Source organism: Diadema setosum, chromosome 6 (genome assembly GCF_964275005.1).
Source record: "Diadema setosum chromosome 6, eeDiaSeto1, whole genome shotgun sequence".
Classification (NCBI taxonomy): Eukaryota; Metazoa; Echinodermata; class Echinoidea; order Diadematoida; family Diadematidae; genus Diadema; species Diadema setosum.
In genome coordinates, this window is record NC_092690.1 from 25,129,218 (window position 1) to 25,149,844 (window position 20,627).

At 38.2% G+C, this 20,627-nt stretch overlaps 2 protein-coding genes across 2 annotated transcripts in view; both read left to right on the plus strand.

The window, feature by feature from the left end:
- Positions 1 to 20,627, plus strand: part of LOC140229476 (ubiquitin-ribosomal protein eL40 fusion protein) — a 336,799-nt gene that overhangs the window by 151,787 nt on the left and 164,385 nt on the right. The gene's annotated exons all lie outside the window — the stretch shown is intronic.
- LOC140230039 (ammonium transporter Rh type B-A-like) overlaps positions 1 to 20,627 on the plus strand; it is an 80,002-nt gene that overhangs the window by 5,594 nt on the left and 53,781 nt on the right. The window contains exon 2 of the mRNA XM_072310243.1: positions 6,327 to 6,510. Within this exon, the coding sequence (XP_072166344.1) occupies positions 6,327 to 6,510 (184 nt within the window). The remainder of the gene's footprint in view (positions 1 to 6,326; positions 6,511 to 20,627) is intronic.

A 20,627-nucleotide genomic window follows, 5' to 3' on the forward strand; every position in this document is an offset into this window, starting at 1 on the left:
GGAAGGTTTTATGGGTTTGCATGGGTTGACACGAAGAGCAAAGCTTGAAATCGTGAAAACCTTGGATGACAAAGAGGCCTACGATAGAATACAAATGGCCCCCAATTACCTCAGTGGTGTTTTCTTCCACACTTTAACCCTATTCCCACCGGGGGGGGGGGGGGGGGCATTTTGGCCCCCTCAACGTTTCGCGTGATTACTCCGCAACGCGTGATGCTCTCGCCACGACAGTTTATGACTTTTTTCTTTCAAGTATCGCGCAACTTTTGAGACCAAATTTGTCGCTCCCGGGCACCACGTTTTGAAGCCACGCTCCTTTGAATAAAATTTGTCTACCCAAAAATTGCTCAAAAACATGATTTTGTGTACAAATCCAATGTAATTTAAATTGTGTTTTGCAATTAATTCATATAAAAATAAATATTTTTACTTTCAATGGCTGATAATGATTTATTCTAGCCTGATTATGCTTTACAAAGTTTCTGCAACAAATTTTGACGAAAAATAACAAAATCAAAAAGTAAAAAAAAGGCAAATACATAAAAAATTCAATAAACAATAAAATACATAAGAAATAATTATGAAGCCGAATTTTTGCTTCAATATTATTGTTGAGGATATTGAAAAGAATATGTTAAGCAGAAATTAGAAGTCTTGGAACTTTATTTTTTGATTTATAGGGATAAAATCATTTTTGCATAAATTAGCATAGATTAATTAATATAAAATACATAAATTAGAATTTGAAAAATCTAACTACATGTATACAGTCTTGTAGATTACATTGGCCTCTTCCGTAGTGCAAATTTTCGCGAGGATCCACGACCGAGATCTGAAGGGGGGGGGGGGGGGGGGGGGGGCAAAAAAGCCCCCCCCCCCCGTGGCTTCAAGTCCCCCCCAAAACCTGGTGGAATTATAGGGTTAATTGTGAAATCAGAGATACCCTGCAACCAGGGAGTTTTCCCACCTCCCTGCTGCAACTACTTGTGTATATCTGACACGGTATACAGGGGTGTATACTGAGTACGTGTCTGTGTAAGAAAACCTCCCTGGTATTTATAAGGTGCATTAAATGTTTTTTTTTTTTTTTCTTCTTCTTCTTCTTTTTTCTTTCTTTTCTAACGCCGTAAGGAGAGATGGCGTGAAATGTCGGTGTGATTACAAGGCACGTTCACAGGGGAGATAAGTACAATGACCTGTCATATCAGGTCCTCTACAAGCTTTGCGATCTACTACACCGATTCCTGTTATAGTCTTCCTCCCAGGCTTTTTGATTTATCGTGATTAACACATCAGCTTTGGTGCCGATAGTGCGCAGTTACGAAAGCTGTGCAATACAAAGTCATGTTGACTTGTATTGATTCATGCATAGTACCCTGTGATCATCACTTAATTTCTTGTGGCCAAAAGAATATCCAAACATGTACCATGATTAAATTTCAAAATTGTTTTTCTACTATTTTTCTTTAGATTACTTGCCCAAATGGACACGACCTAAAAAAGAAAAAAAATAAATTCAAACCAAGATTCTGTCAATGACATTATCTGTCATTCATTGCCAATGTAGGTCTAGTAATAATCATGAACAACAAGAGACATTGGCATGCATGACACCTTCCCCTTTAGTCTAAAGCATAACTTGCATGTTCCCCTGCAAATTTCCCTGCATTGTCTTGTTTTAGTCATACCTACATTATGTTTTAGATAATAACGACTGCCATTATTTTATGTTGTATTCATTATTTGAATAATGTCCGTATGTTTATTTTAGTGTTGGATAAACCTACATGCACTGGTTATTTTTATGTCCACATGTTCATTCAACTGCTTTTCATTCAGATGAATCGGAATTGGATTGAAGTATGTTATAGAATAGATTAAATTTGTCTTCAGTGCATTTTTTTCTTTCCCTTTTCATAATGGTAATACATTGTAGTTGGTAATCAATATTATTTATATAATTCTTTATGAATAAAGACATTCTTATCTTCTTCTTTTTTTAAAAATATTTTTCGACATTCGTACATTTCCCTACTTCATAAACTGTCATTCCTTCCAATTGTACTCACGTCAGCATCTGGAAATCTACACCCTACAAACAATGCTTCTAAATGTAACGTTAGATTCCTCATACTTCACACGTTCCGTTGTCTTAAAGGGAGGGTACAGTATCAGGTGGAGATGAGAATTGAGCTTTTAACTTTTTGTGAGTTACCAAGGAAAACACTTATGATATAGTACAGAGCATACCATTTTAAGAGGAATTCAAAGTTAATTTGATTGAAATCGGGTTTGGAATGACTGAAACATCCAAAAACAAAGTAAAACAAAGCTATCGTAATAAAGTGTGGGTCCCACACTTTATGAGAATCGCTCTTTTTTGGATATCTCAGCCATTTTAAAACCAATTTTCATCAAACAAACGTTGAATTCCTCATGGAATTACATGCTCTTTCTTATTTCATAAGAGGTTTCTCATTATCTCACCAAAAAATGTTAGAAACCTAAAATTGGTTCTCAACCAAAACAATACAATCCCTTTAATTGTTGCATTTGACAATTCATCCAATCAATTTTTTTTTGTTATATTATATATGGTTTATTTGTTGAAACGTGGAATATGGAACGATAAAAAAAAACAAGCAAACACTCAAAATGTAGTTGTTATTAATTATTCATAAATTATCATTATTACGCATATTTGGCCATATAGGTCTACACCATTATTACGTCCTTTTTGTGTGATGGGCGATAACAATTATGGTACATGAATTATGAATGCATGAAGCTCCATAGATAGTCGTGACCAGCCATGTGCATCAGTAGGCCTACCCAAGTATGCAATCATTGTTAATTTGATTTATATATACACGGTTATTATTATGAAACGTCAAAGTTTTCAAATTATGAGGGAGTCTTACGTGATGATCGGGTGAGCAAACTGCCCGTGTTTGGTTGAACTGCAAACAGTTGTTGATAATATCTCACCTGCATTCCGTGTTGGCCGTCATATAAGCATAAAAGATCTATTGGGCTATAGGTTAGGGTCAGTTGCACAATAAGAGAAGTTTCGATGTTGTTTGGGTTGTCTGACAATTTACTTTCTTTTGTTCGGGAAGGGATGGCGGGTGCACAATATTGACCTGACGATTACACAGGCAATCATAACAATTTGGGACATTTTGTAGGCCCGAAAACATTCCGGAGAAGCCGTACAAGATCGAGAATATCGTTAATTGGTGATAACACCGAAATATGAGACGTCTTTTGATATTTAGACTGATTATGCGCACATGTAATTGAACGAAACGTGCGCTCACTACGTCTGTCTTTTGTTGTTGTTTTTTGCTATCCTCCTTGTTTTGTTTTGTTTTGTTTTGTTTTGTTTTGTTAGGTTTTGCTTTGTGTGTGTGTGTGTGTGTGTGTGTGTGTGCGTGTGTTTTAAGGGGGATCTGGGTCTGGGATAAGTTCAGATTTGTTCTGATGATGTGAATTGGATGTACAGAATCCAATCAGTATCACGTGACTCAGCGAATCGTACCCACAGAACTCTTACACATCTGTGATCGTACCACGATGTTGGCATGGCGTTCAGCGTTTGGGTCACTCGGTAAGGTGAGCTTCCGGTTTTGCACTAGATTTAGTTAGATACCACACGTTTTGTGGATTGAAGAAAATAACATTTATCGAGCATTTAGGGCTGTTTGATTCCCAAGGACCCCTGCTTTATGGACTAACACCCGCAATGTTCCAAACTGTTTAAGACCCAGGTGCCATAAATTTATGCACGGCACTGCATGCTTCACGTGCAATCGTACCCGTCTGTGCGAGGAATATCCCAGTCCGACCTGTCTCAGCGGCACACTGTCTACAGCGGCCACCTGTAGACAGGTGGCTGCTGTACGTACGGCCACTTTTCATAGCGCCACTTTTGCATTTCACCACTCCCCACGCGAGTTCCTGTCTGTAGCGACCATCTGTATATTATATCCTAATGGTCATTTTTTTTTTCGTCTTTATGTCTATTGGTATTGCCGCTGGGCCTTGGTGACCGCTATTGACAGGTTTGACCATAATGATATGTCCCTAATTGGTCAGAGCGAGAGGTGGATTCCCAATGTGGAAAAGCACCTGGAAAAAAAAAAACAGGAGGCAGTGGGTAATAAAAGAGACAAGTCGAGATTTGAATAGGCTATTCATGTTTTTGTGGCATTTATGATATAGATTGGACAGGCAAAGTAATGCTCCTCTGTTGTGTATAGCAGACAGGGACCTGCTGAATATTTTTCTGAGTGGGGGACCTGCAGGCCATGGGGGGGGGGGGGGGGGGTCAAGGGTCAGTGGTAATGGGTATTATCTGATTTCTTTACACCTGTTTGATAGTGTGAAGATATCCAAAAGATATGATAAATACAAAGTACTACATTACCAATTTAAACACCAACGTATTTATGCATCGAAGTACCAACAGTCATTCTGTAGCAGAATAGCAAAGGGAAACAATAGAAAAAAAACCCAGAACATTTAGAAGCTTTAATAGTAGTGTCTTGCAAGAGCCACATTGATGAATTATTGGAGGTTTTTAAGACACCTGCAAACTTTCAACAGTATTTTCCAGTGGATGGTTTGGAAGATAAATTGATTAGTGGGAGATTGACAGAAATGGCATATTTCTTTTTTTTTTTTCAAAAATGCTGATACTATATATAGCAGTATAGGCCTACAGGCCTACCATCTTTGGGGTAGGAATTTTGTAAGATGTGAAATTGATAGTTACAGGAGACATTTTCCCCTCTCTCAGTGCCCCTATGAACTGCCCAACCCAATTGTCCATCTAATCTTTGATATCTTGGTTCCTCCAAAAGTTTTCGTACGGTGGGGCAAACAGTTAAAACGAAAATGCTATATTTCTGATAGAGTTGGTGACGGATTAAGCGTGACATGGCTTGGGGACTTTTATCCTCCCCCAGCCATGAGGGGGGCATGTTATACCAGCTAAACATTCTAACCTCAGTTTTACCAAAAGTGAGTGGACTGCTATAGGACATCAAACACCATGAGAGAGAAAAAAAAATGTGGAAGAAGAAAAACAAATTTATCATCTTCTCACAAGAGGAGACCAGTCATTTTGATACCACCACAAGCAGGGGAGCTTGTGTTCCCCTGCATCAGTGGGGAATAGTTGGAGGCTGATTGAGGTAGAGCGGGATGGAAGAACACTTGTGATTAGATGAAGGCTCCTGGGAATGTAGAGTTGATGTGCATGAAAATCTCATTACACCAAACTTGGAAGAAGGGTTAAACCAAACTTGAAAGAAAGGTTAAGGGTGGAGCTGGTGTGAAGCCATGTGAAACTCATGGTGGATGTCAGAAATGTTTGCAAGTGCATTGTCCTCCAATTTTACATAGCTGCTAGATGTTGTTGTGGTTGTTGTTATGGAAGAAAAAAAACCACTAGATGGTGGACCTATTGAACAATGATTTGCCCTGGGCAATGTGGAGATCAAATCAAGCAATGATATAAGCAGATCAAATGTTATTATCGTTTAAACTTAATGCTAATGATGTAATATGCTGGAATGAACTTTGTGAATTATCCTCTTGGTCTGACTGGATGGATAGAAAGCAACCATGTCTAAAGAGGGATGACCTTAAAGTGGAAAAAAAAATCTCTTTGTCTCTATCTATCATGCAGGAATTAAAAAAAAACACCAACTAAAAGTTCATCCTTGGCAGATGTCATACATATAGGAATTCATTTTAACTGAGAAAGAAACTTTGAACCCATGCTGTAGTGGGTAACGTTCACTGAATTTTGACATACTGCAACCATTCTTGTGCTTTAATATGTGCCTCAGTGGGAAATAGAGAAAGAGAAAGATATAATAGATAATATAGATTGATAGAGAGAGAGAGATAAATAGACAGATAGATAGAGAGAAAGAGATATGATATATAAGAAGGCCTGAGATTGATGGAAAGAGAGAAAGAGAGAAAGAGAGAGATATGAAATTCATGCTTGGCTCCACAAAAATTACATTTTGTTCATGAAAGGGATGAAAGATTTTGTTCATAAAAGGGATTTCATTTTTTATTTTACTATTTTTTATCATCATCATTTATTATTGTTAAAGCCTCCTTTTAGTATTATCATTGTTACTGTTATTATTATGATGATTATCATTATCATCATCATCATCATCATTATCATCATCATCATCATCATCATCATCATCATTATCATTATCATCATCATCATCATCATCATCATCATCATTATTATTATTATTACTACTACTTTATCATTTTCTTCACATTCCATGCAGTCTTCCAAGATGTCCATGTCATGATGTTCATCGGTTTCGGCTTTCTGATGACGTTCCTGAAACGCTACGGTTACGGCAGTGTCGGCTTCAACTTCCTTCTGGCCGCATTTGTGATCCAGTGGTCCACCCTGTTCCGCGGCTTTCTTGAGCTGGAGCACGGAGAGATTTACGTTAACATTCAGACGTGAGTTGACAACAGCCTCTTTCTCTCTTTATTTTTTAATCTTTGTTGAAAGCTTTACAGGGTTGCAATTCATTCACTAGGTGATGAATGTTGACCCATTGATCAACTTGATTGTCAAGTGTATGTGGAGTAAGAATGCATTCGGTTCACTGCAAGCATGGCAAAAAACAATATGTGCTTTTTAACGGGCATGCAGTACCATAGCTATCCTTTGGTACCATAGCATTCGCTTCACTGCTTGCATGGCGAAGAACAAAACGTGCATCAAATCAAAATGAAGTACATCAATCTTTTCTGAATGTATGCATCAGCGTTATTATCTTTGGTATGGTGTGAGACCAACCATGTAAAACACCTGTGTGCCAACATATAAGAGGCATTCTTTGCAGTACATATTTGATTTGTGGAATCACTGAAGTTAAATTGTGAATGGGCAGGAGCATGTCTAGAGAAAAGAAAAGCAAAGACAATGGAAAAGAAGGAAACAAACATGCAGTAATGGTTGAAAAGAATATGACAGGAATGAAAAATTCCATTGAGGTAGAAAACAACTCAGAAACTCTTGGTGAAATGATTAACAAACACAAGCGATTGGGCTTAACCAATTGATGTAATAATAATGATGATGATGATGATGGTGATGATGATGATCAGATTAATGATGATTATGATGATAATAATGATATTAAAGATAACAATATGATAGTGATATGGTTTATTATACTAAGATTAGCCTAGCTTCAATTCAACTATTCTTCTTCCAAAAGTATCTGCAATTTTCATTGCCCTGCTTTACCAGGTACAGTTTTTATACAAGGCAAGAGAAGGACAGACAGAAAAAAATATGGACAAAAAAAAAAAGACGCAGATGAAATCAATAAGATAACATGAATAGTTATGGTGAAATGTAATGTGAGGATCACAATTCATATCCCACCTATAGGACCTTTACATATCAGATTATGATGGCAGTTTAGGGCTATTTAGATATGATTCAGTTATGGTGCAGAATTCTTGATAAAACAGACATCTGTAAATTGTTCACTGTTGAATCTTTCCAAGAGTAGCAAGATTTTGTGACTGACGATGCATATATCGCGCTTTTTTTTGTTCTTGCTGCATCATGTGAATGTAGCTTATATCACAAAGCTATTAAAATGCTGGTAGATACGACACGTGATCCTTTCTGCAGTAAATCATTGAACTTCTGTCTTACATATCTAACACATTGGTACATAAACTTTCAAAGTCAATTCTTTTAGTCTGGACACAGTCATAATAATATAGTGTAATTGAGTAGTGGAAGGAATTCTTTTTCTTTTCCTTTGTCTAGAACTTTTGTCTGAATTTATGGACCTTTTAGTTACTGCAGTAAATGAACTTTGACAGATTTAATGCACAGTGCTGGACAATGATGATTTTTCTACTTTATGAGATTTTGTGAGTCTTATGGATGGTTGCAGATTTTTTGTCTTATGTCCAGTTTCTTTCACACATCAACCTTCTCTAGTGAAAGAATATCCCCTTTAGTGATATGGTGATTTAATTACACTCAGTCTATACAATCATAGTTTCTTGTAACCATTTCTGTTTGTCTGCTTGTTTGTGTGTATGTGTATTCTTTAAAACATAGGCAAATGCTGTAAAACGAGGAATGTTCGCATGCATTTTAATTTCGCGAGCGCCAAGATTCGCGAAATTGAAATGAAGAGTTTGTTTGCAAAAACCGATAAGTCCATATTTGCCAAATGGAGATATTTGCGATTAAAGGTCAAGAAAAATACAGAAAATAATAAGAAAATGTTTGCTTCTTTTGACCATAACTTCAAAAATATACCTTTATATGTAGTGACCAATATATCATTTAAAAGGTATTATTTTGTACTTTATGACAGAGACCGTACTTCAAAATCTTCAAAAATGGACTTATCGGTTTTTGCAAACAAACTCTTCAAATGCACGTGAAAGTTCTTGTCTTCACTACATGTATATGCATTGAATTCCAGTGACATCAGTTTTGGGAAAATTTCATGCCACAAAAAAGGCCGTCAGCTCCAATTCGCGAAAATTTCATGCCGCGAATATATCGTGTTTTACGGTATTATGCTGCTAGGTTAGCCAGTGAAAAGATGCATGTGGCACAGTCTTGAAAGAGACTGGGGGGGGGGGGGGATGGTTAGAATACATTTGACTGATTTATGAAATCTCACACCCCCTTTGAGCAGGGAGTTGTTCTTCTCACTTCCCTGCTTGAGCAGGGAGAAATTTCAAAACCTGGTGTTTGTCAACTTTTATAACCTACCCATGAAAAAAAAAAGTTTTCCAGTGGATGAGAGCACCTCTCAGTAGATATTTGAGATGAGAAGCAATAAGATGCCTATCACCATGGAAACGAGAGACAGAATAATTGAGATCTCTATCAGGGATGGAAATATGATACGGCGGGACCTGTTTGAACGCATCACTGGTGTATGACATTTCTTCTGAGGAGGTCTTCATTTCCAGTCACCATGGGTAGGGGTCCTGCCTGGGACAGTATGGTTGGATGTATGGAAAGATGACACTGCTTATAGATAAATACCTATTAGCCACGCCCATTTTTTCAACAGTGTAGCCTGTGTGAAAGAAATACAATGAAACAAAAACAGGAACATAAGCACTGAATTCATAGGCAAGGAAGTCAAAGGTCATTTGGAGTTTTCATTACCGTTTGTCATACCCATTTTTTGGTTGTTGTTGTTGTTGTTGTTGTTTTTTGCTTCCAATGTAGCCTCTGAAAGAAACCAAATGAAACACACACAAATATTCTTGAAGTTTAGAGCTGAATTCATGGGGCAGAAAGTCAAATGTCATCCGGAGTTTTTATCACTTTTAGAGCTAGTCTGTCTTTTAGGCTGGATTGAGGACAGGCTGATTTTGTTACAACATGCATTTCCCATAGACACTTGCCCGAGTATACTCGAAACTCGTCCTCAATGAGTTAATGCACCATTCTGTTTTATACAAATGCTTGGAAACTTCTAAGTAAACTAAACTGTCTGTGTGCTTATTGAATTGAGTACCAATTCACACAACCCCCCCCCCCCCCCATAGCATTATACACACTGGCCAAAGTCCCTGGTACCGAAGGGGTTAAGATGAGATCAAATCAGTCATGAAGCTGTGCTAAGGTAAAAAGCTTCTTAAAGGTAATGTAATGTAAGAAATGCCACATTAATTTTCACATATAAAGAGGGATATAAAGCACATGGTAAACATTTTTCAGAAGTGACAGGAGTGCACTTGAAGTTATGTCAGATTGCAAGTGTACCAGTAGGTTTCAGTAGTATGACATTTCTGGTACACAGAAAACAAGAGAGATTGATTGACTTCAAATGTTTAAGTTTTGTAGTTACCATATTTTCCTTATTTAGAACAAAAGTCCTTGTGCTGCTTCTGTTGAATATGATGGATAAGTTTCATTTTTATAACAAAAAACAAAAAATCACAAATGTTTACCCATCAAATCATGAACTCACATTCAGAACTTAATCCAGGAACTCAAGGTATGATGTTAAGATATGGCTTTATCTTGTATTTCACATTTATTGAATAGAGATGTGGAAGAGAAAGGGGGGATGGGGGCTTGCACAGGACTGTTTCAGGTGCATGCTCAGCATGATATGTACAATTTCAGTATAAAAATTATGACAAGCAGGGAATGATGACTTGTTGTATGCAGTTTTACATTCAAAATGTTTTTATAGAAGGAGTTAATCTGTTCTTTATTGCGGACATCCCTGACTTGTGATTCAGAAAGAAATAACCGTATCTCAGCCAAGGAACAGGTTCACAAACCCAGTGGATGTTGAATTCATAAATCAAAATTGTTTTCCCTCTTTTTCCCTCTTACCTGGCTATCAAATTCTTGGTCATTGCATGTTTAGCTCCTCCCACCTGTTGTTTGCATACATCGTACACATTCCTAGGAGAGTGAAATGGACATAGCTGTCAAAAACACTTAACACACACACACACACACACACACACACACCACACACACCACACACCACACACCCAAACAATTGATACATTGACCAAAGAAGAATGGGGGGGGGGGGGGGCGCTTGGGATTACAGAGAACAGGTGTAGCTATAAAGATATGCTCATTTCATGTTCATTTCAACCAACTTTATCACCAATTATATTTATACCAGACTATTTGTATGTGCCGTATGTGTCATAAAGTCAGTTTTGAGCAGCAATGTGAGGTAATTCCATTCCCATTCCTTTGGGCAACACTCGGTCAACGCGATCACATTTCTTCGGTCCCAGGTCAGTCAGAGGTATTTCTGTTAACGAGCAATTCAGCCCATGACCTTTGACACTTTAATTCTTTGTGTGAATCAAGCTAGGTCACTGATGGGACGCACTTTGCTTGTACACCATAAATTTGTGAGCTGGAAGGTTTTCTACAAGTGAAAGTTTTAAAGTTTTTTTTTTAAAGCTTCCTTTTTGCTTTTTCTATTAATTTTCTCTATTTCAAGTTTGGCAGGTAACTCAATGCTGTACCTCAGAAACATCTATCAAATTTTACAAGTGAATGCTTGATATAGTGTGAGATCCAAAGCAAAATGATCACTAGGTGCCATGACTACGTTTGTAGCTCCAAGTAAGTTCTCCCCTCCCCTATTATATAAAGTGATTATTTTTTTCCCTATCCGTTGGCATGTGTAATTGCTAGAAATCCTGGCTCATTCATCGATCACAGCAATTTGCAAAAAAAAAGGGGCCCCAGAATACCATAAACTGAGGTCATCTGTCTGTACATTGCTCTTTAAAAACAAGTATAAGACCACAGTGACTGAAAATACATTTAATTGTGGTCTCCTTTTTTGGTGGCTTTTAGAATGACATGACAATAACAACAAACAAGCTGCTTCCCAAGAATGCAGCTCTTAAAGGAGCAGTCTTTAAATAGCAGCTTAATTGTGTGGATTGACTGAGGATGAGAGTGGAAGCCACTGGATAAGTGTTATTCTTTGAGATTGTTCAGATCATATGTACACAGTAATCCTTTGGCATGCTACAAAGTGGTAAGCACTTCATAGGTATAGCAATAAAAAGAATCTCTATGTCTGTCTGTCTGTATATCTGTCTATCTGTCTATCTATCTATCTATCTGTCTTTCTCTCTCTTTATCTATCTGCTTATCAACATTTTTATCTCTGTGTCTGTCTATCTATTAATCTATCTATCTATCTATATGTCTCTTAATCTATCTATCTCTATCTATCTATCTGTTTTCCATCTACTAGTATCTCTCTCTATTTATCTATCTGTCAATCTATCTGTCTGTCTATCTATCTCTCTGTATCTATCTATCTCTCTCTCTTTATCTATCTATCTATCTATCTATCTATCTATCTGTCTATCTCTATCTATCTATCTTTCTATCTATCTATCTATCTATCCATTTATCCATCTATCTCTTTCTTCCTTTTGCTCTTTCACACACATGAACACACACAACATTCCCTCAGCTTTTGTTGAGCTGCACTGAAAAATCCCATTATTTGGGGTGACAGGATTTATAGGCCTAACTTCTGGAAAAAAAATATCAACAAACAAATCCTGTGACCGTTAATTGTTATGAATGGGAGCTCAGCCAGTCAAAATATAATTAATGCTGGAAACTTCAAAAACATAGAAAGAAAACAAGCAAATACATGGATACAAGTTTTGCGGGACCCAATTGTAATGAATTCTATTCATTTTTATGCCTCCGCCCGAAGGGTGCCGGAGGCATTATTTCACTTTACATATCAGAGGGATAGCTGTCATTAAATGGACTCAGCAGATGTCTAGATCGTGAAATTTTTGTGTTTTCTTTAATTCCTGATCTTCTCTCAAGCATGTCAGGTGTTGTCTTATTTCCCTGCTGAGGGTAGCGATTGCCTTTTTTTTGTGGATCATGGGCCTGTCAGCTTCTGGAACTTTTTGGAATTTGTTTCTTTTAAAAGCTTTATCTGATCACTTTTCCGAGTGACACAATGAAGATTGTACACACACACTGTAAGACTAAAAATATTCTATGTGCTATCGTGTTATTGCTAACACATGTGGCTGAAATGAGTTCTGATGCTGACTCACTTAGTGACTGCAATCTGCAATAGGCAATCACTAAAGGGCTTTTTACACTTGTGTTTCTTAACCCCGGACTTTCTCTGACCCAGGACTATCGTTAGTCCTGTACCAATTTTTTCAGCTTTTTACACTCGCCAATTAGTCCCGTACTATCTCTTGTCCGGGGCTAAGGAGAAAACTGACCTTTTTACACTCGCATTTCTTAGCCCCGGACTTTCCAAACCACATGAATATTCATAATTACGCTGTGTACTGTACACTTACACGCACGCACCGGCAGCACTTGATTACCTCGTTTCTGATTGGTCATTGAGGGTCGGACTTCGTCTCCGTCGCTTAGCCCAGGGTTATTTTTTCGTTCTGTTTACACTCACTTGCTTGGCACCGCAATTGCGGTGCTAACCCCTGCTATTTTGCAGGGCCAGATAGTACCGTACTATCGGTGGGGCTAGCCCACTTTGGCAAAAACGAGTGTAAACAGAAAGTGGGCTAAGGATAGTCCCGTACCAACGGTGGGGCTAAGGCCCCCCCCCCCCCCTTAGCCCCACCGTTGGTCCGGGGCTAAGCAAAATTTTACAAGTGTAAAAAGCCCTTAATACAGTGCCCCTTTTACCAAACATGCAACCCTATAGAGTCCAAGTAGGAGCCTGTATACTGTGTCACAAGAAACATAAGGCAGCATGAAACTTTTGCAAATTGAAGTCGACAGTCTTTTTCGCAACTTGCAACCTTCTACTGCAGTTACCCTAGCTCATCCATTTTGAATGATCGGCAGGGCTACCAAGGTGATACTGAATGCTGCATATAAATCATTTTAAGACATTTTAATCCTGTAATGACTCTCAGAGTGCAGTGTATTTGAATGGGACTCTAATCACACAGCCATTACATTTCGTCTCTCCCAAGAATGATACCATGCTGAAGGATGGCCCCATTTTCTATACCCCTGTCAATCAATCAAGGACACTTCAGAGACTCATGGGCTTGAAAGGAGGGAGAAAAGGAGAGCAAGAAAAAAAAACACAGAAGAAAGGAAGCCTATCAAACATAGAGTGTTTGAGAACACGTGTACCAACCATGTGACCAGTTTAATGCTATATAGGCCTATTTCCAGGGGAAAAAGGGACGGAAAGAGAGGGTGGGGGATGTTGGGATAAAGAGAGAGTAAGAGGATAGAATGTGGAAGGGGGATGGGCCTTTATGTTGTGTCTGCTGTCACAAGCATTTTAATCAGGAGGTATGCCCTGGTGCATGCTCTTTTCAAGTCTCTTGAAAGGACGGAATAGTTTTGTTTGAGTCCTGGCTTCAGGTTTCTAACTTTTATTGATGAGATAATGCAAAACCTCTCCTGAAGTATGAAAGTGCATTTAATCATGAGAAGAATTCAATGTTTATTTGATAAAAATTGGTTTTGAAGTAGCTGAGATATATCCAAAACAAAGCAATCCAAATAAAAGGTGGGACCCACCTTTTATTAGGATCACTTTGTTTTACTTTGTTTTTGGATATCCCAGCTGTTTCAAAACTGATCTTCATCAAATAAACTTTGACTACCTCTTAAAATAGAATTGTATGCGCTGTAACATTATATAAGTGGTTTCTTAGTAGCTCCCAAAAAGTTAAAAGCTCAATCCTCATCTCCACCAATACTATACCATCCCTTTAACTGCCACTAGTTGAGCTGTTGATTCATATTGCTTCAGCCCTCATGCTTACTTTGGCCTTGCATCCGATTGGTTTCCTTTTGATCAATTTTCTTGCATCTTATTATCTTCATTCCCTCCCCTTCCCACAAACTCACACACAAACAAAGGAAACAGAAATATGTGTCGAAAAATAAATTTTGTGCCCAGACTAGTTTACTGTTGTATAGAGTGATAATATCCCTGCATACAAGGTTTGTCTGTTGAACTGAAGAGTTTGTTTGCAAAAACTGATAAGTCCATATTTGCCAAATGGAGTTATTTGCGATTAAAGGTCAAGAAAAATAAAGAGAATAATAAGAACTTTTTTGCTTCTTTTGACCATAACTTCAAAAATATACCCTTATATGTAGTGACCAATATATCATTTAAAAGGTATCATTTTGTACTTTATGACAGAGATCATACTTCAAAATCTTCAAAAATGGACTTATCGGTTTTTGCAAACAAACCCTTCAACTGTTTTATTCAATTTACTGAGATGGAAATTTTTTTATAGAAGAGAAACTGAATCAGCCAGCTTTAAGGCGTTTCATTTGTTGGTCATATTTATTGCAAAGCCCTTGTCTGTCACAACAGGTTTCAGACTTTAAAGAGCATTTGCCAGGCACACCTTTGAAAACCCACCTTTCCCACTGGTTTTACCCCAAGAATCTCTTCTTCCCTGGATAGTTCAAAAGTGATTGCTGTCTGATGTTTGCTGCTTGTGTCTTTCAGATGCCTGAAATCAGAAAACAGCTCATGTGGAATTCTACTGGTTACCTAAATCTCTGGTTTATGTTTTGTTTTCACATTTTTTTTTCTCAACTTCATGTTACAATGTAGGACCTATTTTACAAATGTAATACATGGAAAACTTCATATCATACAGTGAGTCAAATATCATTTTTGTTAAAGAGTCTCAAACTTTGAAATTGATTCTTTCTGAAATGAAAAGAAATCTGCAACATCTCATGAATTCAGATGTGTGACAATTAAACATTGATATTGCGAGGGGGGAGGATTGGAGGATTTATTCCAAATAAACTGCCATGTTGGTGTCTTTTTCTGGCATAAACTGTCTTGGTCTGAAACCAAGACTAGTGTTGTTGTGAAGTGCAAAGGAGGAGGACAAGGAGGAGGAGGATGTTGGTAGTAAGATTATTCTTGCTCTCACCAATTTTACAATGCTGGCAAATCTTCCAACGCCCTGTCATGTGAAAGGTCAGAGGAGTAATATAAGAAAGTGGTGATCATCCTTTTCTCTTTTTTTTTCTCTCTCTCTCTTTCTAACTATAAAATACAGTATGTTCCCCAAAAGTTGCAATCGGATTTTTGCATTGATAACTTCCAATATTATTAAACTGTCTGAATGCTATTTCAGGGTCTAAAAATATAACCTCTTAACTATACAAATGTATTTTACAGAAAACTACATTCAATTTGGTTAAGTGGTCACAGAGAAATGTGAATAGTTGTGAAGCATGTCGTGGATGTAATTCTTTCAAGTTTAGCACTTGGATGCTCTTGGAATTACATATCAATGTGTGAACACAATGGCCAGAACTAGAGGGACGGGATTCCTGACATGCTCTACAAAAATCCTCATTTCTCTTTGACCACTGAAGCAAATCGGATGGGGTTTTCTGTAAGATGTGTGTAATAAGTTATGGTTTCATACCCTGAAATTGTATTTGGATTGATTCACTATTCTTAAAGTTATCATCGCAGAGGGTCCCATTGTAATTCTTTTTTGGGGGGGACATACGGCACATACAGAAGGAAATTTAGACTCTGGGAATATGAAAATGTATCCTACTTGCAGTTTCAATTATTACAGCTTAATTAATCAGGACTCAGGATCCACATTTCTGTGGTATTGCATTGCATGACCTTCTTACAATTTGTACTACAGTAGGACCTAAATCATTGGGCCATCGTTTATCCGGATTCTCTCTTATCCGGACGGCAACTGGCTGAGATGCCTCTCATTCTCTGGAATCATGAAAAAGAGAAAAATATGAATGTCCAGGGAATAGATGAACATGTTTATTTCTTATATACCCGTTTCATACCGGAAGCTGAACAGTGGATGACGTCGTCCACTGCTCATGCTAGACCACTGTTGGTATGAAAGGGATACCGAAAAAAGACACCCGGGTGAACAGTGGATGAACAGTGGATGTGATGTGTGCTAGACCGCCTGGCATTAACAGTGGATGAACACTGGATGAACACTGGATGTTGTTCTGGTATGAAAGATCTCGCCCGCACGAACAGTGGATGTTGACCGGAACCGGAAATCCTAGAACTCATAAGCGCGCTTTGTATTACGTACTTTTAACGTGTAGGCCTACACACAATTCATTGTATAGTATGCATGCATGCAATGTGTATACAGGTAATGACGTTATGAAAGTCCGTGATGTCGATATTAATAGTCTGTAATGAATAATTATGAAGTATGAAGTATGAAGTATGAAGTATGAAGGATCCGCAAGTATCTCGACGCTTCTGCCACAGAAAAGCTTATCCATGCATTCGTGTCATCTCACCTTGATTTATTGTAACAGTCTCCTAGCCGGTTTACCCCAATCCCATATTGCACCCCTTCAACGCATCCAGATCACCGCCGCCAGAGTAGTCACACGTTCCAAGAAGTTTGAACACATTACCCCAATCATTCAGTCACTTCATTGGTTGCCAATAAAGGAACGTGTTGTCTTCAAAGTTCTTCTCTTTGTTTACAAAGCTATCCATAACCAAGCCCCTTCATACCTACAGAACCTAATCTCTCTCCGATCCTCGTCAACTTCTTCTGCATCTAGACGTCTGCGCTCCCATGCTACTGCCCATCTTCAACTGTTACCCGGACCTCGCACTAAGACACGCTACGGAGATTGCTCATTCGCAGTTATTGCACCCAAGCTTTGGAACAATTTACCCATTCATATAAGACAAGCCCCATCAGTAGAATCATTTAAGGCACTACTTAAAACTTATCTTTTCCCATATTGATTCCTTTCCTAAGTTAATGTGTTGAGTGTAATTCAATTATTGTATGTGTTTAATTACTGGTACACATTTGATTTATGTCATGTTATTCTTACATATATTTTGACCTGTCTGTTTTCCCTCATTTTCATCTTTCCTTTCGTCTCTTCCCTGTGCGCTTAGAAACATTGTATTAAGCGCATTACAAATGTAATGTATTATTATTATTATTAAGTATGATATTAACTTGTTAATCTTAAAAGCCCTAATTAATATTTTGACTTGATTTTAAGGGTGTAATATATACTGCAGTAAGACAGGAAGAGACAATTTTAAAAGACAACCTGTGCTGAGCTCACATGAGTGCACTCCAGACGAGCCTCTGGTATGAAACGGTACTCTGCCCGCACCTCATGTTTATACCCCAGACGTCCTTCTGGAGCACACTCTGGTGACATCTGGAGAAGTTTGGTATGAAAGGGGTATTAAATTTGACTCCATTGAGCAAGAGTCCCATACATTTATTAGGTTGGTGCCCATCTATTCTACTCTCACAAAAGTGATTTTTAATGCCGAGGGCATGCAAGTATAGGCAAGGTTATTTGAAGCTCTCTGGCATCATAAAGATCACTGGAGTTATTTTCCAAGCTTGTTCGCCGCTCCATTTCAAGACTGCATGTATTACAGCTGAAAGAAATCTATACCAACACTGCTCTTTTTTACTGCAGGCTTATAATAATGATGGTATTATTACCTCCGCCAAGGGAGGAGGTTATGTTTTTGTTACCGTTGGTTTGTGTATTTGCTTACTAGTTAGTTTGTCCGTGTGCAAAATAACTCAAAAAGTAGTTAACGGATTGAGATGAAACTTGCAGGAAAGGTTGAGAATGACACAAGTAACAAACGATTAACTTTTAGTAGTGATCCGAGAATTTTGGGGGAATTTATGAAGGATTTTCGATATTTTGGCAGGTAGGGTCAATGAAATTGGGAGTTCAGGCTGCGCGTATTTTAGGTTTGCATGCGCGCACTAAAGTGCGTGCTCTAGTTTCTGCTAGGACGAGGCACGCTGTGCAACTGAGGGTTTATGATGTAACAAAGGCTTCTATATTCGTATTGAGAAATCGGGCGGCTTTCAGCACACAATGCTATAAGTACATATGGGTGGAAATCACTGATCTCTGTGGAAGAACAAGATCTTCAGTGGTGGAAATGAGCTGCATGCTTGGTGGAGGTCTGCGCTGTCAGAGTGCTTCTCTAGTTACAGAATATGATATTCTTTATCCAGGGTAGCCTCTTCAGTGTTGCCACTGATCTACCAGAGGGCCCTGCCATTACCATTACCCTACTAGGGTTGCTAGGTACCCATTTATTACACCTGGATAGATAGGGACATGATGGGTATAAAATAACTTGTCCAAGGATGTAGGCACTTGACGGGATTCGAACACGGTACCTCTGATTGAAAATCAGGAGTCTTAGCCACTATGCTTCAGTGCCCCCTTACTTATAGACATTAGTAGCATCAAAGTTTTTATTTTCTATTTGTAACCACCTTACTTTGTGCAACAACACATTTCTTCTTTTTATCTGCCACCAGAAGTTTAACTTTCCTTTTCCTTGGTTTTTAAACCTCCTTACTTACTGTTGTCTGTCTGAACTAGTCTCCCATGCATGACAGGAGAGGAAGTAGGCTTACTTTTCTGTTTTTCTACGTAATGCGACTGATTACTGCCGAACAAATCTACTCATGGTGTGAAAATAATGCTAGACGCGATCTTCAGGTGACAGTAAGGTGTTGCAAAGGACTGCCGAAAAGAGCTACCGTCAATTTTCCCCGCTCGCATAAAAGACTCGGAAGCGCAAAAAGTGCTGGCATGGTCACGACAGACTTGGCATGACTTTTAATGCCTTCAAAGATAGGACAGATTTACTAATGCCCTCTAGACAGACTTCCATGTATCAGAGTGAAATTAATGACATTCCTTTATCATTCTTTTTTTTTTTTTGCTTAATTGTTGTCGGTTTGCTTATTTCAGTGGTGCATCTGATGCTCATCATGACTGGGTACATGCAGTAGGCAGGTTATCAACATGTACAGTTATCTATCCATGCACGTGTGAACAAGTGTGCGATGCTCTGATCCACAGAAGATTCACTGAAGAAAAAGCTGAAGCAGGAGAAGAAGAGGAGGAAAGAGAAGAAGAAGAAGAAGAAGAAGAAGAAGAAGGAGGAGGAGGAGGAGGAGGAGGAGGAGGAGAAGAAGAAGAAGAAGAAGAAGAAGAAGAAGAAGAAGAACAACAACAACAGCAACAACAAGAAGGAGAAGAACAAGAAGAAGAAGAAGAAGAAGAAGAAGAAGAAGGAGGAGGAGGAGGAGGAGGAGGAGGAGGAGGAGGAGGAGGAGGAGGAGGGTGGCAGTGCCTGTCCTTATGGCTTCATGGCAACATTTTTTTTGTTTATAGTCTTCAAAACGTGATGTAGAGTGCAGCACAATAAGGATCCCTGTACTCTTTGTTAGTGTTTTGCTGAGAGTTTCTGGAATTCCACATTCATAAAGCTGATGTATACATTGTAGGAATCATTTTCAGCTATTTTCCCATAAATTCTAGAAGGAATGTCTGTATTTGATTTAATTGCTCCATTTCTTTGCTCTTTTTTAAAATATAATTTTAGTTTTTAATTTTTTGGTTTGATGGTCTCAAAACAGTTTGATTTCACTTTGTCTTTGAGTTTCCTCCAGAATGGTGAATGCTCAGCTTTGTTTGACAAGCCCAAAAGCACTCTAGATTTGAAAGAAGACTACAGAGTGCATTTTATGGATAGCTTATGTCAGTTTTTGCGCAGCAATACAACATAGGAAGTGGAGAAGGATTTGACATTTTAAGTCTTTCCATTTACTTTTTGAGATGAGATGCAGCTTTACAAAAAAGGACTAAGGACTCTGAAACAAAGACAATACACTTCAAACTTGATCTTTCAAATTTCATTTTATTTTTCTGCATTTTTCTCCAAGTAAATACAACATTATAAACCAATTTTCCACAATGATTATAGGGCCTACATCGGACAAATCAGACCCAGAAATGAACAAACCAAAAGAGAAACAGATAAAACCTTTTATCTTTTCCTAATTGGCATGTGGTCCTCTTCAGTATAATGTGACTTAATGGTCATTCCTCCTATCTGTTCAGATGGCAAGTAAAGGGACTGCAGTCATACCCTACTCCTGTTTGGTGAATCAACTGAAGAAAAGTTTTTTGTCAATGGAAGTGGTTGTTCAAAATTGCGAGAGAACATTTAAAGTAAGAGCTC